The sequence below is a fragment of the Anopheles maculipalpis genome, chromosome 3RL (genome assembly GCF_943734695.1).
Source record: "Anopheles maculipalpis chromosome 3RL, idAnoMacuDA_375_x, whole genome shotgun sequence".
NCBI classification, from domain to species: Eukaryota; Metazoa; Arthropoda; class Insecta; order Diptera; family Culicidae; genus Anopheles; species Anopheles maculipalpis.
The window spans coordinates 13,994,258-14,020,213 of NC_064872.1; the positions used below are offsets into that span (position 1 = coordinate 13,994,258).

A 25,956-nucleotide genomic window follows, 5' to 3' on the forward strand; every position below is an offset into this window, starting at 1 on the left:
CAAAGTGACAAATAATTTTCCTAATTTTTCTTGTTTTTTTTTAAGGTTTTTCCTAACGTCCTACGAGAATCCGATTATGTCAGGCTGTCAGCAGAAACAAGCCAAATCTGTTTGAACAATTGTTGCCCTAAATTGACTAATAACTCTGTATAGTTATGTCTGTTCAAGAACGACTTAATACACAAAATGACAGCGACTAAGGTTGATCTTTAGTTGAAAGAACCTTCATTAAAAAATGCTACAGATTAGATAGGTATTTTAAAGAATCGTTGACTCATTAATCTACTACTAACAAAACAAAGCTGACACTTTAATCACTACAGAAATAGGACTATCAGTTTGGATCAAAATGAAGAACTCCACTCCACACAAACACACAAACCCAATCTAATCGCCAATCATGTTGCATTTCGCGCAAAACCAAACGTCCCTTTACAGCCATTTAAAAAACACAACGGCAGCTCGTTAAGTTTTTTTTTAGAGTTCCAAATTGGATCTCGTCTTGAAACGATTTTGACTTTATTATACCCCTTGAGTCAAAATTGAGGTGATCTTCCGTCCGTTGGTCGTTTATTGATTTCGTCTTGGAATTCATCCAGCGGATAAGAGAGAGAGAAAAAAAGTCCATACAAAAAAGCAAACAACACGATCAACGCCATCGTCCTATCGATCGATAGCCTAACCCTCGTCGACTGCATTATTCAATCAAAACACCTCCACAAAGACCATCCGGCTGGGCCGACCAGTCTCATCCTTGCTGCAGGCGAAATTTCAGCTGCCGCGTTTAACCATCCACCAATCGATCTGTCCATTCCGCGGGTATACGAACCGAATGAAAGCATCAAATCAATAATAGCGACCTGGTAACAATATAAGAAGAAAAAAACACGCTTCCTCTCTGTCCCCTTTTTTTCCACGCACCTCCGACGATCCGAGGGGAAATCGTTCAAAATCTTAATCGCTTTATTTTGTAGATTTTATTCCGCATTTATTTTTATTAATTAAAATTTATGACCCCATCGTGGATCAATTTATGGTGCGCCGAGATGAGGTAGGGGGGCAAGGTATTGGCAGGAAAAAAAGCCTCCGGAATGGACGAATTCGAATTGCTTTTTGAGTATTCCATCTCAAGTTCTACGCATGCACACACTCACCTTCCGAAAACTGGTCCACACGGTGTCCATGCCTATCTGCTTTGGATCCGTGCAAGGTGACCGGCGCTGACGCGTTCTGGTCTCAATAAGACATCGAAAGAGTGGAAAAAAGGCACACAGCGACACACTACGCTGAGCAGGACCATCCCACTAATCTACCATCATCCTCACCAGTTTATGGCAGAAAGCATCCAAAGCAGCTCATCCTTCGCGTGCGGAATGCTTATGCGTGTAGGATGGAAAACTGTTGGCCAAATCGCCGCACCCACCTTCTTTTCATCGATCGAAGCGTCCTGGACGACCTCCCCGGAATTTGGCCGGATTGATGAGCCAAGTGTTAAGAAAAAAAAGCTGTCAAAATATTTCTCTTTCAACCGGATCGCTTATCTGATGCTCAGAGTGCGGACGAAGAACTCTATGTTGCTAGGAGGAGGCATCGGGCATGGAACGGATATTCGATGGTATCTTTTCGACGATGGGGGTTTTTATTTAAAAATTATGACTTGAACTTGAAAGTGTGTGACTGATGTTTATATTTGCTAAAGTCTTCAACTCAACTAGACAAGAAATTGTTGGTAAAACCTCAAAAGAGCCCATAGAACACCTCAATTACACGGTGCTTCAATCAAGTCGTTCAGCAAGAATTCTACCATCTCTTTCGTTATGATTACACTGAACAAAGAACAACAAATGATAATCAATCCCACCTGGACTAACCCATTTCGAATGATCCTTTCCAAACGACTAACGATCTACATATTCCCTCCACTCCATACCTCGTGCCCTCTCTCTCTCGTTTTGTTGATTTGCCGAATAAAAATGGTTCAAAATCGATAAACCCTCGATCAGGCTCGATCGTGAAATGTAAATCTTCCCACTATCAGCTTTTCCATCCCGTCGTGTCTCCCCTCACTCAAAACCCCACGTGTCTCAATCCCAGATGCTTTCCGCAAACAATCGTGCGGCGGTGCGCCCGCTGTGTAAACGAATCAACCGAACGATGCGATCGAAAATTATCATACTCCGGAGAAGAATAATTTTCCTATAAAAGCAATCTTCCAGCGACCGTATAAAGGCCACTCGTGACTTCGGTCCAAAACGGACAGACAGCTCGTTACGGCGCAATCGGGGGACGTGCCTGTCCGGGCCGCAAAGGGGCGTTACCTGTTGATGTCTGTTGTTCGTTCCAGAATAATAATGGATGCTGCTTTGCGCACCGGCCATCTTGCAGGCACGGTCACCCTCTGTGAGTGTTTTGGGGGGATTTGGGGAGAATCCCAAAAGGAACCAGACGAGTGAATGGAGTCCGGGGACTTGGAATGTAATTATTCTCAACAAGCCTTTCGACATTTCTTCCTACGTTCGTTGTTCGTGCGAGTTCTTCTTGGGACCAGGAAGGGAGCTCTCTTCTGATCTCGCTCGCCTTTAGATTGGGCGAGCGTTTGCGTCGGACGAATTCTACCGCCCAGGTTGAAAGGTGGAAAGTGCTGCGGGTTCAGGCTGCTTAGCGTGCCTGAAATCCAATCTGACACCCCAAGCAAATCATCCCTTTTACCACCTCGATCTCCCTACGGTATGCGTTCAACATCAAGGCCCACAGCCTTTAGCAAAACAACCTATATTTTTATCTCCCCACATGCATACCACATACCCTTCTCGCAGTTCCCCTCCTTCCCCTCTCATCCCTTGGAGCTATATTCTTGTCTCATTTCGCTTGTTTTTCGCATGGTGCCTCGAAGGTGTCGACCGAAAGCGCTACGAAAGTCGCCCATAAAGATTACGCCAAACAGGATGATGCGGAGTGAGGCTGACGCTGATGGCAAAATGCAGTTGAAGGTAAAAAAGGATTGAAAAAAAAAACACCCCAGCAAAAAGCAACAACGCAAACAATCTACCGAAAACGGGATAAAGGCGCAAAGAGTTACGTGCAAAATCTGAAAAATAAAACGACCATCGCACAACCAAAATCGAAGTACGTTTTCCAATCTGTACCAAGGAACGCTCCTCCACGGCAAACATGCCCGGACAAGGAATGCAAGAGGAAGGAGTTTTTTGACACATTTTCGAAAGTGTTAAAACCAACAACTGCCGGATTATTTCCACCTGGATGCACTTCCCGTATCCCGGCTAAAGGGGGGGTTGTGCTGCGCACATTTTTCGCCAGCCCATTACCACCTTCGACATTCCTGACCTTTTTTTTTCTACCTTAACATTATTCCAGCTTTATGCATTTTTTGTTCTTGATTTAAAAACTAGAATCGATCGATACGCCAGGGCAAATCCAAACGAAACGAACGGATTACGATCTTCTCTTTGCCCGAATGCATGATTGCATTCCAAAACCTGATTGCGAGTGAGAGTTGCGTGTTCGTGTGGAGTTGCATCGCCCGGGTTGCCCCATGGCTAAAATGGCACGCAGTTTATTTTAAAGCTGCCGTCAGTTAGCGGTCAGATTTGGCTGTCACTGACCGGAGATCGTTACATGCAGGATTTAGGATTAATACTTCATCAGCCTCGCTCTCACATGTGTTGTTAAGGCAATAAATTGCCTTTATTTAAAAGTTAATTTTATTTACCTTTCGATTTGTGCAAAACAAATAATAAATTTTAAATGGAAAAGAAACTTATAAGCGCCTGGTGGTTAGGCTATGCGCATGCGTTAGAATTCGAATAAATGGACGAGTAACAGATATGTATTGTAAGTTTTCTAAAGGAAATTCATATTTAAATCATTTCCACATCAAAGAGCATTCAACGAAAAAATACATATTTAAAGATCCACATTTAAAGATGGTCCACAATTTATTTATTTATTTGTTTTCACGAAATTTTATACAAATTTCTCTCACAAAAGCGACAAAATAGCTCACCGAGTCAAAACAGTAAAAGACACGAAAGGCATACTAAATCATCAAACTGGAGGTTCACCGAAATCACGCTGCTACGAGAAGCAACGACACATAGGAATAGCTAACCTGATTGATTTATGGTACCACCGACCGTTTCCGTACGCACGCACCCATAAATCGTGCGATGCATTAAAGACATGCATTAGGTGTGTATGCAGCACGGAACAGTGAAACTGCATTTCACCCCGTAAACCGTACAGCGAACAGAGCAAAGATCAATCAAAAATGCAAATTGGTACATCCCTCTCCTAGAGACGCAGTGCAATGTACAACCTTTGCATGACACTTCCATTGCGGATCGAACGCAGATCGAATGGTTTGCCATTTGCCAGACCGGCCGCTCGCTTTCGGGACGGAGTTTGACAAGTTGATGCGTTGTTTATACGAGGATCTTGTAGCTGAAAGTCGACTTTATAGGGCGTCGCTGTTTACCGTGGGCATACCGGATCACACGATTTTCTGCCAGCTTTGTCCACTCTTGTTTTTGCTCAGCAGGGCATTAGGCGTTTCACTGCTACCGTCCAGCACATGCATAAACAGTGGGATGCTCAAAATAGATTGCATTCGGATATTGGAAGACCTTCGAAGAATTTTTCCCAAAGAGCGATACTGACTGCTGGTCTGCAATTGCTAACAAGTTTTTTTTTCCAGTAGGGAGGTTCTCTATTTTCTCCTTCCATATTCAGATCCAGATTCATTGCAATTGTTGCTCCGCTTCGACTCCCTCAAAGCACCAGCGTGTGCTTCGAACGATCTGGATAAACTCCAAAAGCAACGGTACAAGAAAGATGGTAAGAAGGCACAGAGGCAGTGGCCAGGAGTGCTAAAGAAAACTCGATACGAAACACAGCGTTCAACGCCGGCCATGTTTGACTGTCCCGGTTTGATATTTATGTTTTCCTCTCTTCCTTTCGGCTCGTTAGTCAATTCCGTCTTGGCGTCCGCCTTTTTCTTGTTCCCGCTGCTGACAGGGCCAGGGTGAGAGAAAAGGCAATACGAGCCACCGCATGGTTCCCGAGTTTTTTCTTTTCTTTTCTTCGTTTTACTTCCCTGCCAGACCTCTCTCTATCCAGGCTCCGGGATCGGTATTTGGCTCGTTTCAATGTGAAGGAATTTATTTTTTCTTCCCTGTGGCTGCTGACAGCGCGTTCCTTATGCGTTCGTTTCTCATTCACGGAAGGATACAGACGAGTGTTAAGCAATGCATTTTTTTTTTTGCTTTCTTTAAACAGGCAGCAACAACGAAGCAAAAACTTAAATCACCCAAAAAAGGTTCGAATCGGCGAACATTACCGAAATTGTATCTTATCTCGTTTGGGCCGCGAAGGCGTGCGCGCGAGCATTCGCGTGTTTGCGTTTCCTGCTTGGGAGAAGATCCTTTTTTGGTACCGTGCCGTGCTCCTTTCGCTCGTTCCTCCATTTGCAAAACAATATTTTCCCGATTGGGTTTGTCCTTTTTTTCCCTCAAACGTAGGACACAATATTTGGGCATAGAATTTCTAGCGGTCGCTCGGTTCCTTTGAAGGTAAGGTCTCGCAAAAGCATTCAACACAAAAAGTCAAACCGTTCGGCAGTGGGAACGCGATAAGAACGATTTGTGTTTGTCCACTTCCACAAACCGTCTCAGCCCATCTTATGACACTTGGCGTGCATTGTTGGCTCGGGTCACTAAAACAAACAGATCGGTGTGTCCTGCAGCCCGTAGACAAAGTTCAAAGGGCCGTGCTTTTGTGTTTTTCTTGTCCCACTTTTTTTTTTTTGGTTTTCTTTTTGCAAAACTACCTGCCCAATTCTATAGCGTTCGTGTTTTTGATTTGAGCTCTGGTCGATTCCTTTCTCCTGCAACGAACCTGCTGTGCACCATCCGTCTCATTCCTGTCCTTTCGACCTCGACCGCGCGCCATACACAATTAGACACCGTGGATGGATTAGGTTCAACCGACCAACAACAACAACAAAAAAACAAAAAAAGCCGACCAGTAAAACTAGTAAGGCCCCGCTTTGGATGTTTGTCGTGCTTTACCCTCTTACCCTTAATCTGGACAAATTGTTCGACGCAAATGCGTCAGCTAACTCCCGCCCGAAGCCAGGAGATATGATAGACTTCACATTGAAGCCTACCCTGCATACCGGAACCTAACACCGGAGCTTAGGGCTGCCGACAGTGCGTCGCCGTACGGGAACGCAACTGGCTTCCCAGCAATTGCGTCACGAGGAAGAAGCCTCACAGCCCAGCACACACGGAAGGTGTCAACGGGCAGCTTCAAACCAGACAGCGCACAGTGTCCGGTGTCCAGTGTCAGATGTACTAATCGGAAAAGAAGGGTAAGCAAAGCGTGCACAAGGTTTATAACACCCGCTCGATAAGGTTTCCTTTTCAAGGCCCAGCGAAAACTTTGCTGTCTGTGAGCTAACGAAATGTATGCAAACGAAATACAAACCAACAAATAGCTACAAACTCTCGATATCGGCAAACAGACATGGCAGCAGACTTAACCCGTTTCGAAACGAACGTACTCCGACAAATGGGACTTGCTCGAAACGGAAGAGTGGTAAGAAATATTGGCAAATTTTTACACGTTAACAAGTCCGGTACTTATACGTACTCTGGCCTCGGGTGGGTAAGAGCTACACTTATAAAAAAATAAAAAACCGCAAGCTCTCACCAACTCTCGGCCGTCTGTACGCCCATTCGCGTGTTGTGTAAAGTCTGCAAGAAAGGTGCCTACAGGGTGGGTAATACGATACCAACCTTACTGGGGGTCTTCGCTGGAGCCACCAGTGTACCAGAAGTTGGAGGACGTACACAAGACATGCAAAGAAGAAATCGGGACAGTAAATCTTGTCCATCCAATCGGCAGCAGTAACACCTAGGCTCTTGGGCTGTCTTATGGCAGCTCGTCTACGCCATCCAAGAAAGCCCTCCGAGAAACGGCAACCACACACGGGACGCTTACAACCTTGGCACATTATTTCCAGCCAGTTTGCCCGATCGGCTACGATTACTCTCGTTCATGCATAACGAGAGTCATCCGTCAAACACAACTCCACGACACTTGGGCAAAGACCAAGTCCGCCCGGTTCGGAAGGTGCAAGTTTTTGCGCTACACCGCACTACATGGAATGGCCGATCGCTGCTGATAGTTGTCGATCAAGGCAATCATCATCGCCATCATCATCAACATCATCATTTCTCTTCGCCTTTCAGCGTGTTCTGCCGCAAGCGAGCAAGTTATCAGATATTCTTTTCGCCGTGCCGTTTTGCCTTTATTGCTAAGTTACTGTGTCGTCGAACCCTCTTCAAACATGCCACCGGGCAGGGACACGATCCTGCCCTCCCTCCCTATCGCTAGCACGTGCAATTAGCGAACGAATGCTAGTGCTGAGTGGCTTTGCGATCGTGCTACTATGACTGCGCCCAACTTGTACGCAGTCGAACACGAGGATCAAAATAGCAAAAATCCTCTAGCGAGTGAGAAGGTTGTAAAACACCACTCCACTCTAGCACGTCGCTACTCCGATTAAAAATAGTGAAGCGCACGGAAACGAGCCCGTAACGGCTTCCTGCCGATGGCTATGGCCCGGAACCGGCCGCCGTTTATAACCTACCCCATTCGCCGGAGCACTTGCCATGTACGACCTTTTCGAAGGTTTTATGATCTGCATCGTACAGTGATTGAATTTGGTGCAGTAAACGTGTGCTGCGAATAGTCTTGGATCCATGCCCCCATGGGTCCAAGTCAGTCGCACAAGTTTCGCTTCAACGGACACTACCTTTGATCGCTGCAGGCGTGCTGTGACTTGGTTGAGGGAGGTTTTTTTTTTTTGTTTTCTTTTCGGCAATATCCCGCTTTAGCTAACAAGCAATTAACGAGCCTCTTTTGGGATGGAAGATGATTTATCATCCTGCCCGTGCGTTGGTATTAGTTAGCCGGTAAATTATTGCCACGAGGGTCCTTCAGTATCAGCCAATGTTTTCTTTCCACTTCAAAACGGCGAAAGGTAAGGAGCGGTTTTGGGGTTTTGAAGCTCAAATAGAAATTGACGTTTGTTTAAGAAGCAGAACGCCTTTCAGAACTATTTCTGAGCTGTTACTGCTTGCTTCCTGTGCGACAAGGTTTACACGAGCTAAACCATGTCGAACAGGCTTAATGTAAAGCAGACCGTTTCGTGTTACGTTACCTACTTTGCTCACTACGCAACGGTGTGTAACATGCTTTTATGGGTGACACCTTAAACACAATACAAACGATTTAAACAACAAGCGACAAACCGCTTCCCGGATGCAAACAGAAACCTCCATTACGCCCGAGTAGCTCGGATAAAAAAAAGCCGGGTATCCCATTATCGGTACGGTCCTGGTCCCATCTCCAACCAGGTAAGGTACATATTTGATCAATTACTCAAATATTGTTCAGTAGCGTCGACAGTGGCAACGAAAGCATCCGAGGCCCGGTTGGGGCCAACACGTACAGTCCGGTAGCGAGCTTTCGCTGCAGGGTTTGGGATAAAAGTAAGCCAACGTTGCCTTACCCCCACAGTTATACCTTTTTCCCCGTCCGGATAAACACTGTTCACGTTTCAGCACCAAATTACGTGGTGTGGTGCACGCGAGCCGGGAGCCTCGGCAGTGGAATGGCGTCTTGTTTGTACAGAAATCGAATTCTGCATCTATGTCAATAGGCAGCTACACAACACCCTTGTACAGTGTGTCCAGTGGTACCCCATACTACCGGAAGATCGGAGCCTACAAGCAACACCAGCATCAAGCAAACACACAGTTTCCCAGACCCAAAGCTGAGCATCATCTCCAAGAGAAGCATCGTGCGGCACAGTAAACAAGATCAAGGAACGAGAGGATGGATGAGAGAGTTCAATGTAGGGAAATTATAAATAAGAAGGCTTTTCACAGGCAACCCACTAACCACACAAACAAAGCTGGGAAGATCGATCGTCGAGACTCGGACGGGTCCGGTCGTCGTCCGAGAGCTCCCAAATCTTCGTATCCGTTGGGGACGCTATCTGACATGAAGCTGTGACTGCCGCTAGCTAATTATGATCGCAATGATTATGCTTTGCCCGAAGCATCAGGCGGCATAACTTTACGCGGAAAGTTGATAATGATCGAGTGCGAGTCGAGAACAATGTGAGGTACTGTAAACTGGTTTGCGTCATAGTATTACTTGCTTTTACAGCGCGTGTATACAGCAAAGATTCAGTAATTAAACACTTTCGTAGAATCAAAATGAATTAACCCGCAAAGGATTTAAAGACAAAAGAAAATAATAAATGTATCCTTAAGAATTTTAAAAACAATATGAGTTTTGTCTCATGTTCTGCGTATTATGTACTAAAAATAGGCTCATGAAGTTATTATCATAAAGACCAGCTGGTACTAAATAATCTCACTCCATCCATCTAATTCAAACCGCGTTCAAGTACCGTGAGTTCGATCGCCGATCCTCATTCACTACGCGCCACCAAAGTATGTTCGAAGCACACTGAATGAGAGCGATTGATTGGTTTGCTTTCGCCACTCGTTCGATACCCTCTGTTCAACCTTTCTCCAATTCTCGACTCCCCGGCACAATGCAATACACGCTCCTATTGACTTCAGCCCCTCGCTTGGGCCTCATCTTCCAAACGCCATGAGCCATGCCCAAGTGGGCCACAGCCGCACACTCGACGAGGTGGCGCTTTTCTCTCGGGTGCGGCACGCCATCCATCATGGCCGCAAACTCGATGAGGCCGGCCATCGAAACTCCGGAGCCGCCACTTCTCGTCAGACTCGTAACGAGTTGGCAATTATGGTGTGGTTGTTTTCGTAATGATTCAAATTTCACCCACCCCTGGCGTGATGGTGGAGGGGCAGTCAGGCTGGACAGGACGATAAATACACTCTGTCTCACCAAACGAGGGGGGGGGGGGGTTGTGCTCCGCTCGTTAGCGCTCCACGCGTCTGCTGTACCGTCGTGACAGGGTCCATTTCGAGAGCTCGGGCTCAAGCCATTTTTGCCTTCGTATGGAACGCATCTTTTTGGCAAATCGGTGCTCGCTTTCCACTCGTACGTACGCCAACGTGTACATTGAACTATAATTGGAGTGTACAAGCGAGTACATCGATAAATGGAGGTGAACGATGAAGCATGATGGAAAGAACGGATCGACAAGGCGTAGATCCTATTAGATGCACGCATTGCGCTACACTGGAAGACTAGCTGCTGTGAGTGGAAAACCTCTGAAACAACTCTTTTCAGTTACTAATAAGCCCTACTGAGGGCAGTTCATCATCCGATACTTTTTTTGTCTTGAAACACAGAAAACATTGCCAGACCAGCTAAATCTATGGGAAACAAACTGCACTTAACTGGTAGCATTTTTCTTCAAAACCCATCTACCATTTCCAACACCGCGTCGCTTTGATTAATACGAAACAGATAAAAAAAGCGTTTGAATTGCACTTCCAAGCTTATTCTTCTAGCGAAGAATAATAATCATGTTGCGGATGACGGAAAGATAGAAAGCCGCCTCGGGTTTTCCATTCCAACACTTGATCCTTATCGCGCCCCATTGCGGTGACAGCGAAGCGTGAAGCGCACCCGGCACACCGACCGACGGAAAACCCTGCTGTTTCCGCCTATCGACAATCAAAATTCTCACTTCATTTAAGCTAATTTAAACCCCTGCCAAGCGGAGAGCGTAGGCAGAGACGAAAGGCGGTGCAGGCACACATGTGAAGTGATTATTTATGCCAACTTCCAAGGAGCCGAATGGTATCCGGTTCCGGAGCAACGACGACGACGATCACTGTTCCGTCGAAGGCAGTCGCAACGTTTCCATTCCGACGACAGACACCGAACATCACACTTGAGTTCCGCCAGTACCAGCTCCAGGCTAGATTTGGTCAGAGGGCGATCGAAGTTAAGCGACGGATGCGTTGGAGCACAAACGCTAAAGTATCAAATTTCCTACCAACGTCGAGGGCATGGAAAGAATGACGAGAAACATGGCAAACAGAACCCCGAAAAAAAAAACTCCATATGAACAAATTATACTTTATTTATTCTAATTTAAAACCTCATCATATGCAGACGCTGCGGGATGCGTTCGGGCCAGTTCGGGTCGGCTTCAATATTTGTCCAACGCTAAAAAGGAACATTTAAATGTACGAACGAAAGGTACACAACAACGACAACAAGAAAAGGTTGGTTGGAAAAAACAAAACGCAACCCAACAAGCAAGAAATGAGTTAGAAACGATAAGAATAAGAGACAGAAAGATCAGAGCTATTTCTCTTCCTGCACATGTCGGTTGATTTCGACGTCTTGAAGAATAAGGGACTGACGCGTATATTTAATTGGGGAAAAAAGCCACTAAACAAGCAAGCAAGCAGACAAACAACAGACAGACGGAAGGCAGCCAGGCCAGGCTATCCGGAAGAGAAGGACCAACTAAATATGTTTTTTGGCAGATGCGTTTTCTGGGTAATGACAACTTGAGGATCGCCGTTTCCTAAGGCTCCGGAGCTGTGTGTGCTTTTGGTGTCTGCTACATTGGAAAGCTAATAAACGATTATGAAGTTACCGGAACCCATAATCATTTTGCCATTTTTGGTAGTTCTTTTTTAGATTTTCACTGTACTTTATTATACCTAAGTTAATAAATAAATAAATAACAGTCTTGTGGCCGTGATAGACGCGTTTCGTCAAATCGTTGCGCGACTCTGAAGTGCGACAATATTTTTTAAGAATCAATCGATTATTCAAGAGATAAAATCCTGAAAAAAAATCCCAACAATACACACAAAGAAGAGGCATCAAAATATGCAATCACATGTGTTTCATTAGGAAACAATCTCGAACATTTACGAGCGAAGAAATTAACAGCTCAAAACAGACTGTTTTTGCCTGTTTCTCTCCACTTCCAAAGCTTTGTGCATAAAAGCATCGCCACAAATACGATCACGTGCGATCGATTGGGCTATCTCGTTTATTCCGTTGGATCAACTTGGCGGATGGCATCCACCCGGTGCACATTCCAAATGTCATTCTTAGCCGAATGAATCGTGCGGCCGCCGTAACCTGTCGTCGGTGGTTGAATGTCACAAAACAAAAACGCCGAGCACCGCAAATGGTGCCGCTAAATGTTCATAAATCTATCAAATAAATTATTTCCTTCACGATCCAACACCACCAGCACCTTCTCCACCAGGCAATGTGGGTTTCTGCCGCGAGTGACAACCATTTCTAAAGGAAAAGCATAGCCCGAACCTGGACCGGATGGGATGGTATCGTTGCGGCGATTGTGGTGACACTTTATTTACGCGTTTTATGGGACTTTGATTTTCGGGAATTGATGAAACCTGACACCACGCTTATACCAGAACGATTTCGTCACCGGAACGCCTCAAGAGCAGCTATCGTTCCATCAACTGTCCGGAGGCATATGGGATTGCAAAAAAAAAAGAAAAACTACAAACGAATAACTAATGATCGTAAAAGTGGTGACATACAGTTTTCCTCACGTCCGTGATTTACCTCCTGTCCTGTCAGTGAAGATCTTGAGAGTGAAAGAGAATGTCAACATGGAACAGCAGCTCTGCAGTACCACCCATACTTTCAATCTTCATCCTCTGCTGCTCGCGTACCGGTCAAGCTAAACTGGAATGTCCGAAAGTAAACAGTCGCCGGTCGGCAAGCGGAAGACATTGGAGCTGGATCGGTTCCCTCCCTGTGGCGTCGAACACGGGGGAACGTTGGACGTAAATTAACATAATTTATCGACCGTTCTAGGCGCATAATTTCGTGTCGCCATCGTATATATTTTTTTTCTGCCTTGTTCGTTCTTTGGGGTCGCTTAATTACGTGTACGTGTAACCAGGGAGAAAAAAACGAGTGGGGTGGATCATAAGAGCCAACAAGAAAAGAAGAGAGTCGTAAAACCCTTGGCACGGCGATGCTGATCGTTAGGAGGTAAACGATCATCTTGTCGTTTACGAGTCCGAGGTTGGGTGGTGAAAATTAATCACGTCTGTTAACCCTCCGGATGAACTGATTTCTACAACCGTTCTGCTCGTTAATCTAACGAATTCTGATAGAATTGAAGCTGGTATCGCCGTTCTTGGTTGGTCCGATTTATTTTTAAAAACACATATGTTGCTGGCCCTTCTTTTTCTGTTCGTAAAGCGGAAGCGAACATGTTGGGCGTCTCATCATTTCATTAAGATTTCGGACCATCACCACCAAAACTACTTGTTAAACAGAGAGCGAATCTTGTTTTATGACGATCGATTGAGCATTCCTAATGATACCGCCACGAAGCATTGTTCAACAGCCGGGCGACAGCCCCATACCGGTGGTTCGATTTTTCGCATCGATCGGTTCACATGAAAGGCGCACAAAAAAAGACAACTATTTACCCAGGCACTTCACATCGTCGCCAGCAAAAGCAGGAAAAGGAATCACATCACGTTCAAACCATTCACGGCCCTTCGATCGATTGCGTGCTGGTGTTTGGTGGTTTGCTTCAGGCCCAGAGCAGCATCTGATTGAACCATCGTTCCCGGTTGAAGAGCCGTCGATTATTAGTATTCCCGGCAGGTCCGTGTACCCCGCCAAGGTGTGGATTCTTCACAAGCGCAAAAGAGCTCGAAAAACAACGATCGAAAGGGAAAAGATCTGTAGCTTTTACGGGGCCTACACCAGCAAGCCCAAAACGTTGGAAAAGGCGAATACACATCAGGCGCATGAATTGTGCCCCTACGTTTCCCGACAGGCCGTTCGATGAGAAGATGATTATCGCACAAAAATTGGGAAGGTGCGCGTGTGTGTTTCGATCGGACGTACAGAAAGACTCAAGAAGAAAAGGAAAGATGGGCTGGGAGGAAACAACACCCCTGGCACACCACCACCACCACAAGCCACGGGAGCCACCGTCAGCGTACCCGGTGGTAGAACACACAAAACGTCGAACGACCGATCGATCCACAAGCTTGTTAGAAAGCTCGATTAATGGAGCCTTCCTCTAGCAAACCTCGTTCGAGTCGTTCTTGGTTGCTTGGCTCGCGCTTCAACCTCCTAATGAGAAGCTCGCACAAGGGTCTATCAATTACGTTTCGGCCTCATCGATCCCGGGCTCGGGGGGTTTTTCCATAATTTCAGAATTCAGCATCGATCAGCTTGTTTATGAGGAAGTGTACAATTATCCCTTTCTGGACCACGGCACACCGTGCAACCCGCACGCCTTGTCCGGAAACCATCCGGAGGCTGTTACGGTCTATCCGATGCTAAGCCTCAACCCGTCATCGACTCAATTTTGTGTTTGTTTGAACAACAAATTGTTGGTGCCCGGGATCCCACTAGCTCTAGCAGCTCACTTTTCCTGTGTCCAAATTGCATATAACTACGGTAGCAAACCCCTTCAAACTCCCGGTTTCTACACCCACTCCAAACCACGATGCTAGTTACCGATCCCGTGTGATCGATTTCCTTTCTCCCGGCCACTAGCAATCATCAGCGAACGATCGAACCGTGGGCTCACACGATTACCGCACGTAATCAGACGGTCAAATTTACCTCCTAATGAGACCGGTACCACCCTCGTACCGATACCGGAACGGCCGAAATTAGCCCCGGTCGCTGGTTCCCTTTGCTTCCCTCCGCCAGTGTAATCACAACGTAATTGAGCGCCTTTTTTTCTGCGAAACCAGAGCTCCCAGCGCCCACAGCAATCACAAATCGGATGTATTTAGCAAAACGATAGTGATGGCTGGGAAGCAGGATGGCAAGTCGTATAGATCTCGCACCCAATAGGTAAGGTCCCACCATATCGACACGCCGTTTGCGTTTGATTGCTGGTGTTTGGATTGCGGAGTTGATGGGGTTCTGCTGATCATTTGTGACTCCCGAAACATCGGTAGGCCTTTGTGTTTTTGGAGGGAGATATTCATCCGATTATTATTATGCTGATGATATCCGTTGATGGTGGTGCTGGTAATTTGGCAGAAGATTAGTCAAATTTCTAGACCAATTATTACCCATAAAGATGGGAAAACAAATAATGGGCACGATTTTGGTACATTAGCGTTAGCTTGAGTTAGTTATAGAGATCTCTCCCAGAGTATTTGAGAATTGAAAGGATTCCTTTTCACAAACTTTAAAACACTATAAAGACTTCTCACACAATATCTAATAATAGAAGTAAATAAAGAACTCAGCAGGATGCCTGGCAAAACTAAAAACTCAGAAGCTAAGAAGTCATAAAATCGATCGTTTACCCATAGATTCCGGTAGCAGTCGCCTTCCAACGACCATGAAGATCTTCGCAGGTAGTCGATGCTTAGGGTCCCCGTTCGAAAAAAAACACCCCTTATTCGGTAAAAGAACAGCTAGAAACTGTTCGAGTTCCTGGAAACATTCAAATGGAATGGGTAACCTTACCATCTTGCCGCCATTCTGAACCTGGCAAGTTTCAAAGGGATGCACCACTTCCAAGACCGGGTGTATCTCGGGGAGGTTTGTAATGATTTTCCCGGAGCGTTATTACCCATAACTGACAGTTGTCCAATTTGGGAAATGATGTTACCCGTCCCCCAAGGGGACGTCCACCCAAAATTGGTAAGTTTATGAACCCCTGCAAAGCTCATAATTGTCTGCAAGCTTGCGTAGCTCCGTTAGCGCTAGAATGTGTGGCGAACGGTAGTCACTTTGCAAAACGGTGGTGCCCATCACCACCATCATACACAGCGGCACGGCCACGAACGGGGGCGCAATCGTGGCTGGTTAGTCCACTTTACCCCGAAGCGAACTAACCAAACCAAACAGATAATTGGCTCCGATTCCCTTTCCGGTTTGCATGGCATAATTGTAAACAGTTTCTCGCACTTACCAAACAGCTGCCGACAGGCTGAAGTAGTACCGGAGCAGGAACGTGGCCGCACACGGTGCCGTCGACAGGCCGTCCGTGAGCAGCAGGGCAACGCCCGGCAGTTGCGGATCGTACCCGCAGGCCGTAGCATTGCGCCCGGCTAACCACCGTACCGCCCATCCGACCGTCACCAAACAGTGGCTAATCACTAGCGGCATCAGGCTCTTGTCCCACCGTTTGGTAGACAGGATCAGGCACAGCGTAGCCACGATTGCCGTGCCCAGTGCGGCCACACTCCACGACGTTAGCCACACCTCGGCAAAGTGTTTCTCGTTCTGCTCGAACATAATGTCCGCCTCGCACAGTGGCGCACACCGGCCGGAACGGTTCAGCTGCACGTACAGGTTCGATCGCTGCAACCCCTGACAAGATGGACGGTCCGATACGAGCACTTCGCCCTCGGCCGGTTCACCCGGCCCCTGCATGCACATGTGCTCGTGGTTGTTCTCCTCCGGGAACCGATTGCAGTCCAGTGCCGAGGGCCACGGAAATCCAAACCCCTGCAGGATTGGGTGACATCGATTCTTCACCGTATTGCAAAGGCTTCGGCACGGCCCAATCGGCATCGATACCTTGGGCGTACACATCGGCACATAGGTGGCACATAGAAAGAACTTTAGCTGCTTGCTGCAACCGAACTGGATCAGTGGAAAGAAGGTCTGGAGCGTAAAGTTGGCATCTGATTGTAGCTCATGACCGACAATGTTCGGGAGGGACGTTTCATTGTAGCCAATGCCTCGGCATAGCTCAATTCGTATCGGTTCGCAAGTCCTTTGGCTGGAGAAATCAGAATTGGTGCCGTATGCAGGTACGGCTCTCAGCAGCAGATAACTCAAGATCACTAAACACACTCTTGGCAACACTGCCATTTTGATTTTTTCTTAATCCTCTCTTCGTAACACCTGCCGAAACTTCCTCTAGTTTGCACCCTTATCACACCGTGACGGGTTTCGGCCTACACACTAGGTTCATAAATTTTTCGCAACGTTTTCTAGCGATCCACTGCTCCACTGGTAATTGCATTGCCTGAAACGTAGCAAATCCTGCGTACGGGATAATTCACCCCAACAGCGCCATAATGGTGTACCCACTTAACACTGAGGGGAGTTTTTCCCCTCGATCGTTCCCTCGGCACTGAAACGATTTACGAAGATGGGTCTGCCTGAATCCCGCTAACCTTCACCCGGGACTCGTTAGTGTCGTTGGCGCGCTGCTTTATACGTTCAGTCCTACAGGTCGGACCCAGTTATTTCCACAACCGAAAATTCCCTACACGACGACCACGGTCTCGGCCACGCAGCGTTTCTTCGCCCGTCTGCCAGCAAATCGCTCGAGACGCTGGGTTTCGGGAGTGTTTTATGATGGTCCTTCGCCTTTCCTCTCGCTACCAACGCACCATCGAAACGTCTGAACGTGTTTCTTTAACTCGTGAACCCGTTTTCTTTCGGATCCGTTGTTTTTGTACGGACCGCGTTCTTGCCAGTTAGTTTTACGCTTTTCTGTTTACACTTTGTTTCGCGCTTCTCGTGCAGCTCACTCAGCTCACTCTTGAGCTCACGTCTCACTGGGGAACGATCTTCTGAAGGGGTGTTTTTGCTGGTGTTTCTATGCTTCGTTCACTTTGCGAACGAAAAATTTGCACACTTTAACTTGTAGCCATTTTCTTTGATTTGAACCACACATTTTGTTTATGGTGTTTTATGACACACGATCGATCGATCACAACCCACTCAGATATGAACCTGTAAATACAGAACCGACAATTAAGTAAGACATGCTTGGCTGGCAGGCTGGAGATCACCGACCCGTATTTTGAAGGGTCATGTAGCTGGTACAAAAATTAAAAGAAACAAACACACTCCATAAAACACATACGCCCAGCATTCTTTTACACATCCGTAGACACACAAACACTGGTATAACACTGCTGCTAGTGCATATTCGCGCTTCTAATTAAAAATAAATCATCACTCAACACTGGCCTGATTTTTCCAATCTGCTTCCATCTTGTTCCTGCACCCCTTCCATGCCGTAGGTGGATGCGTAGGGGGTGGAAAAATACACACCATACATCGAATTTCGTATGTAGGTCCCTACCCGCGATCGAACCGGACTCATGTTTATTTTTGCACCGAACACGCACTCTGCGGCGCAATCACACCGGAGGATTGCGGAGATGTGGCCCTTTGCGGTATGTTTTTCTTCTCATATTTTCGTGTTGAATGAGTAAACTCACACGAACCAAACATAGCGGACATGTGAAACTTCACCCTCCAAAACAAAAAAACAACTCTCTCGAACAAACCTCACTAAAATTCCGAACAATTTTTGCTGCCCGAGTCAGCCTGGCGCAAAAATTCAAAACCATCTGATTTCAATTTCAGCATCCAGCGCGCGAGACGATCGGCTGCATTCATGACTGTCTCACGCTCATCATCGCTTCCCTGCTCACGAGCATCGGGTGGGGGATGATGCTTTCGGTGTCTCTGTGTGCGTTAAGTTAAAGCAAGAAAGAGCGCAGATCGGATCGATTGCTGTTCGGAGATGGAGAGAAACAGTAAAGGAAAAAAGCACGTACACGCCAGAACACATGTGGATATGTGTGTTCTGCGCCCGCGAGCGAAACAAAACCCAACATAAACAACGCACTGGCGCGACTGTTTGTGCCGTTACCCGAATGGCGGTCGGTAGTAACAAATAAGTAAATACTGCAGAAACCATCTGCCGCCCGGGCTGTTGTGCATACACACCATACACTGGGGTCCGAAGGAAAAACATTCCGTCACCCGCCACAAACTGAAACAATATTTGAACACCCACACATAGAGCCGCCATGATCCCGGCCAATGATTCGGAGCTAAATGTGGCAACAAGTACGCTACGCACTTGGGGCAGCATGGTGTCGGTACAACTCGCTGACGTTACACTATTCTCCCTCCCCGAAAAACGCGCATACACAGCTAACGTAGAAGAAAGAAGAAAAAAAACGTAACATGAGACCGTAGGGTGTTCTGGATTCAAACCATCATTGACACCTGATAACAACGATAACAACCCCCACAACTGGACGTTGCTGATGGGTCGCCTCCCCGGTGTACCTCGGTGGCACCTTCCGCTCCGGTTCCCGTTACATGTTGTTTCTGTGACGTCTGGTGCTCCGGGTGGAAGATATTCTGCAGGCCCCCGTTTTAATGACACTGCACAAATTCACACCTTTTTGCCTTCGCACCGATCTGTGAACTGTTTTGTTTTGTAGCGTCTTGGTCTAGCGCGGGGTTTGCTTTGCAGTAGACAGATTACTTCACTTATATCGCTGTACCACACGTTGGTAGGATTAAACAGCACCAGAGCTTTAGCGTTTATGCCTTCGCCTTCAATACACATTCCAGTATCAGTGAGCGATGATAACCGCACGCGAGGACAAAATACGGATTGCCATCGGCGAACTCATCCACTCATTTATTAATCCACCATCAAACCCAGGAAACTAGTGTTTATCTGATCGATAGTGAGCTGCGTGTTTGTATGTGTGTGGCGGTTTATTTCACAACGTTCCAATAAAATCACTATTGCCGAACCCGTCCAGATATGGGATTGCATAAAATTACCTACAAATTGTAACACACTGCACTAGAAGCAAACGTTTGTGTAAGTAACACGACAAAACTACCGCGCGCACCGAGATCGAAGGCCGATACGGGCGCCGCAAAACTCCCTTCCGAAACGCAAGTCTTTCGTGAAAAAACTGAGAAATTTATCTCGAGCTGAAGACGTTGAACCTGTTTGTCTCTCGCCTTGAGTTTTCCCCCGAATGGGAGAACGGAATTCCAACATACGTTCGCTCCGGTGCGGCGAGAGAGAGAGCATAAAGAGTGCACTGTGGGAAAAATGTTTGGTCTATTTTTTTGAGTAAATTTCTCACTAGAAAGAGTGGTAGAATTCGATTTTACTATTCAATAAGTAAGCCCATAATACGCTTATTATTTCAATTATTATTCTTGTCACATTTTCTGTCACAAAAATTTTAATGATTCCTATTCTACTTCTTCCAGCAAAGTATTAAAAAGATAGAAGCACAAAACAAAAGCCACAAAAAAAGTAAATGTTTATTTTTTAGCTTTTATTTTAACTGTGTATTGTATGTTGCAAGGCATTTTTCTCGGTTTGCAACAAGCTTCTGGTGTTATCGGTTCTTTTAGGATAAAAAAAAGTATTATTTCTAGAACATAAAGTCGTGTTAGTGACGACAATACGGCACAAGCCGTCATGCTCAAAATAAAAAAATAAATAGTTGTGTTAGTAAAAACAAGGAAATTAGGTTAACATTCAATAACTCAATAAAACCTCTTGTGATGGTTTTTAGCTTTATTGGAAAAAAATCCTTTGTTTCTAAAGCATACACTTGTGCACTGAGATTGTAGTGCCAAAGAAGAAGTATAAGAAAAACAGATTGATTAGGACACTGTCGAAGGGATGTTTACTTCTATAGATTTGATCATTGAAATAACTTCTTGAACATAAATAACATTCACCTAGTTGAGGAAAGAGCTTTTTTTCCCCTGTTGTGTGAAAATTCCCTAACAGTGCCAAAAGCCAAGTATTTTGGCCTAATTTACGCCTTAAAAACTAGCATTTTACCTCCTTTCAAAATAATTTATTGTCCAAATATTTCCGATTCACCCATTGTGTGAAAAATGCGTAAGCATAATTTTCTCGCTCTGTCTTTCTCTCTCTCTCTCTCTCCCACAACCGTTCGCGCTCTTAAATACGCATACCAATGATTGATCCTCTCCTAAACATACCTTTTTTATTTTGAAAACAAGGCACCTACTTAGCATAAGAAAAATGTTTTAATTGCGCTGCTAATGCACGCTTTCATACGAAATCATCTCATCGTTCAACCAAAGGAAGGCCCATCAGCGGGTTCTCTGCCTTACTCATGGCAGACGCTCTTTACTTCTCCGTACAAACATCTTGCCCGATCTAATCGATCCTCCCGATCGAAGCAGCGTTCGAAGAGAAATGAGCTGCTTAAGATTCTTTCCAGAACTGGAAAAACCGTCCACTGTGCTCCTCACGCTTCGTTTCTTCCTTCTCGCAACGATTCTTGAAACGAAATCAAACAACAAATCGCACTCTCTCACGTGCGCACATTGGAAGTCAAATGCGTCCGGCAAAAAAGGGGACCGATGGCGAAGCACGAGAGATATCCAGCATAAGATGGTTCATCGCCTCCTGGTCCCTTCCCTTACACATAGAAATGGCACGCTATGCTAGCCACCCGAGAGAGAGAGAGAGAGAGAGAGAGAGAGAGAGAGCGAGAGAGCCCACAAAATGTGCCCCAAAAGTGGTACCGCGCATCATGCTTCGATCGATTATTATCGATGATGGGGCGAGCCCCCGTCTTCGCGCCGCTCGTTACGTGCGGGAATGGGGTGCCGATGGGTCCTCGATTTCGGTATGGGTAGAAAGATGGGCAAGCAAAGCAAAGAATGGAACGAGTGTCAATTGGAATAGGGTCGTAAAACATCATCCCCCGTCTTCCCCTACCAAGCTACCAACCAACCAACCAACCAAGCTAGAACAGATGCCAGGAGGGCAATAAATCATAGCGCAAAGTAAATAGCAAACAACAATGCGAGCCACCGGGCTAAGCCGAATATTTACCGCTTAATAATCGCCGGTCACAATTTTCATATGCAAATATTAATGCTAGAAGTGCGAAAGAATAAAATGTAAATAATACACGGCGGTGGACCCATAAATATAGCGTGAAAAATATGCTTAATAATGAAGATCGTCTCGTAGATGTTTGAGTTTACACATTTTTCAAGATCAAACACAGAGCTACAAAACTGATTCCCTCAAAAAAAGAGAGAAAAATAAAGACACAACAAACAAGGCTCTAACACACGCTTCGAATTCTCTTTATGCTACAACCCCCCCTCCCAGCAACAAGCATGGAAGCTGGCTATAATTATACCAAACAACCAGTGCCACGCAGCACCATTGCTGGCTCCACGAGCACCGCTTCGTGGCATGCATGGAAATGTTGGCTCCTTATTATGCTGCTGTCCGTTTCCGTTTTGTTTGGCCCCACCCAGCAACCTACCACCCCACCTACATTTGGTTTCGATCTGGCAGCCGCCTCATTATTCACTCCTCGCGTTCGATCTTCACCATGCTGAAACGGCTTTTGCCCTGTGCGCCGTTCGTTCGATTGGGAATCGTCAGTACAATATCACCTCACTTCACGATCCCGAATCGAATCGAGATTCTTGTCGCTCGAGACGTCACACGAGTTGTCAAATCAAACGATCGATTGATCGTCGTATCGCGCGCATAAAACGACCGAAAAGCGCCGGTCACACATAAAACTGCAAACGCAAATTTCTTTTCACATACACCGAAAGGAAAACAACCGGTCGGGAGATGCGGTGGTACTACAAGGTAACAGGGTGATTATTTCTATGTTTCCTTCCAGATATTGTTGTTATGTTTTTCTTACCTTTCTTTTGCTTTTTTATCCGTAATTTTATGCTCTTTTTCATACCATTCTACTAGCTCTCGTTCCCTCACTCACTCAACTTAGATTTTATGCTCATAATGCTTTTGTTGGCATTTCTTCTCGTTCTTTTCCGACCGTCCGATCGGCGATGACTCGATCATTTTTTTTTTCGGGATCTTCCTTTATTAACGAGGTCTTTCGCTGCTAGGAAACAAGTCATAAACCTTCAACCGTCAGACACTGGCGGCGCAAGGGTGCAAGGAAAGCCCCTACGTGCATACAGGTTTAAATGTCTGTGTATCGGTGGCTACACGATCGCGAGACGGTTAGCGTGGGGTTTTCTCTTGATGGTGGGATCTTGAAAACAAGTCCACGGACCAGAATCCACAGGGGGAAGCGATCGGGTGAAAAAATCGATGTGCCGATGCTGTTTTTATGCTGTGCGACTGCGCTACCACGCATGTTGCGCCTCGTTATCAGTTTTCTCAAGCCTCAGTCTCGAGTTTTTTGTCCTCCTGTGGCAGTAAGCGTGCGTGCGTGTGAGCGAGGGAAAGAGAAAGAGGCACAGAATCGGCCAGTTAAGAGGGTCTTAATTTTCTTATGTTTTACCAAACCTGATCGTACGAACCATGCATGTAGTTCTTATCTTGTTGAAGCTATTCAAACTGTCCTACTGTCGGGATGTGTTAAATGTGGCACAGCATCGCTTCGAATGGAAGCAACTTTTTTTTCGTGCTGTGCATCATAAGCACTAGCAGGGTGGTGTGCAATGGGGTAGGTTTATTTCATGTCGTTTAGATAGGCTATTTACTGTTGGAAATGGGTAATTAAATTGAGTTTTAATTTAATCTCCCTCGACTGCCACTGTTTTACGTAGAAACTATGATTTAAACTCGTTGTTTTCTAATTTTAAATTGTATAATACAAAATATTTACCGCTTCAAACGTAAAATATTTTCCTAAATGCATTTGTTGCTTGCATTAATTTCTTGTTTCACACAAATCACATTCCCTTTTGGCGCCGAACTAAATTGCATTTCCCTTTGTTTTAGTTTTTTGTTCTCTTCTTGACAATATTGTGTTACAAGCAAACGCGCGAACCTTGTAATCCATTCACGTGTACCACTTTGGAACGTCTGGTTACGCGTATAAGGGAGTACCGGCAGTAAAAGAAGTAAATGGAAAACGGGAAAAGGAATGGCAAGTGAAGCTCACCCCGCTACGTGGACAGGTACCACTTAGCAAGATATATTGGAGCACAGACAATCCAGATTATAGCCCTGTGCCCGTGACGCAATTGATGCAACCTTGAGCTGGATTACTGGCGCTAAGTGCAGTGGAGTGCATACAACTAAGCTTTAGATGGGTTAAAAATTATTTTTTTACTCTAAACGTGTTGTATGTGCCAACTGTCAGCAGTTTTAGCATTATTTCAATAGTTCAAATAGCAATAAAAAATGCAAAAAAATAATGCTTTTTATTATATCAAAGATTCCTACTAATATGACTGTCCCCGTAGCTTTTCTGAATTATGTTTGTGACTTCACTTGCAAATGGCAAAATTATCATGAACATTTTTGTATGCTTCAACCCCAGCTTCAGTGGTAATCGCATGGCAGATTCAAAATTGTATTTCTTGTATATTCTTTTCTTCCTTTAATTTGTTACTCCAGTGGTGTCTAACCTCTTGATTTTGTCGTATTGTTTATTTGATGATACATTTAATATCATTTAAGTTCGTTTTTAATCATTTTTAAGTTCGATCATGATTAAACAAATAAAAAAAGTGTAATGTAATGTATTTTCTTTTAAATATTCCTATCACAAACAGTTTTATCTCTATTTATTTATCGAAAACACTTAATTTTTAGTGTTTATTTTGTTTATTTTTATTTTTTTTCACTTTTATATTTACCAGTTCATATATTTTTTAGAATTAAATTAATTTTTAGAATTAAAAAACATGACGAACTCAAACTTAATACAAATTTGATGAAAATGCAAGAAGGACCTTAATAAATATTCATAAATTCTACAATGATATATCTACAAAGGCTAAGGAAAAGAGCTTGAAGTTGAAGCGTTATGAAAACATTTTATCTATATTTATTTTTAAGAACCTGATAATAAAATATAATTTTCATGCTTCACATTTTTTTTATTAATTTGAAATATGATTCTAAGTGTTTTTAAGCACACATCGATCTATCTTTCTAAAACATTCCAACACAATTTTAAGATTCAGAAGTTTCGAAAGAAAACCGACTCAAACTAATGTACCCAGCCCAGGCTTTTCCCTCGCTCTCAGTGGTGTTTGCCGCTCATGACTTTCCAGTATCATCTGCATGTTACACGGTCACGCCTGCCCATTCCTCTTACCTTCCAAGACTGAACCCAAAAAGTGATAAAACAGGATCGAGTTTCAACAAACTTTTCACGCCCCAAAGCAGATGAGCAGAACATAACAGAACAAAAAGAAAACCACAACTGCTCCGAACCTCAACTCAGCTCAGTACTCGGACAAAGAATCGCTCCAAAAAGGTATTGTGAATCCTCCTTCCTTGGATGCATGGAGCTTTAAGCTGGAGTGTGTTCGGTCTACGTACAGGTATCAGTTCTCGTTAATCAGGGACGAGCTCGTTTTATGTTGTTACTTATTTATTTTTTCCCCAAGCAATCCACACCAGTGTGGGGCGTTATTTGCGCACCTTCCTTTCTGTTTTGCCTTTACTTTCCTCGCCTTACCCTGCTTGAGAATTCCCCCTAGCCCCCTAGAATTGCAGCTTGAGAAAGAGAAAAGATATGCTTATCACCCGGGACCTTATGGTGGAAACGCACAGGAAAAATCCCGTTCCTGCGTTACCGTGCGTTTGCCGCCACAGGCGTGCAGCTCACGTACGAACCATTTACAGATGTTTTCTAATACGGCAACGTTCCTTTAGCAACGCTCATTAGCAACAGCAAGGTTTTTTGCTTCCCCCCATACTCCCGATTTCCCCAGGAGTGAATCCGCTGAAGTAGGCGGTCAATTGGACGTCGGTAATGGCGATTGCGCCCGGGTGTTAACGATGCAAAATAGCACAACATTCTGCGCTACATGCACGTACGGATGTTTATGTTGTTCTGCTGATTAAACCATTCAGTGCAGCAAATGTTTGCCTTTGATCGATACATGTTCCGTCAATTTATGTGTTTGCTTTATCTGCGGTTGACTGTGGAGCATATAAATGATGATAAGCTTGTTGGACTAACAAAATCAAATGCATACAAAATTATGTGAAATGTTGAAATATATTAAACTAATCTCCTAGCTGGTGTGAAATTAAACGCAATATTTTTTCCATATGAATGGATTCGTCTGAAGCTAATAAAATGTGCTAATTTCTACCATTGCCAGATTGGTGCTGCTTGGCTTCTTCTGCTTAGTACACACATACACCATCATCCTCCGTGAGATTGC

The 25,956-nt window shown here is 45.1% G+C and overlaps 2 protein-coding genes across 2 annotated transcripts in view; one reads left to right on the plus strand and one right to left on the minus strand.

The window, feature by feature from the left end:
- Positions 1 to 16,862, minus strand: part of LOC126564360 (frizzled-4) — a 35,058-nt gene extending 18,196 nt beyond the window's left edge. The window contains exon 1 of the mRNA XM_050221383.1: positions 15,950 to 16,862. Coding sequence (XP_050077340.1) covers positions 15,950 to 16,857 — 908 coding nt within the window. The 5' untranslated portion in view covers positions 16,858 to 16,862. The remainder of the gene's footprint in view (positions 1 to 15,949) is intronic.
- Positions 1 to 25,956, plus strand: part of LOC126564160 (conserved oligomeric Golgi complex subunit 4) — a 111,128-nt gene that overhangs the window by 51,934 nt on the left and 33,238 nt on the right. The gene's annotated exons all lie outside the window — the stretch shown is intronic.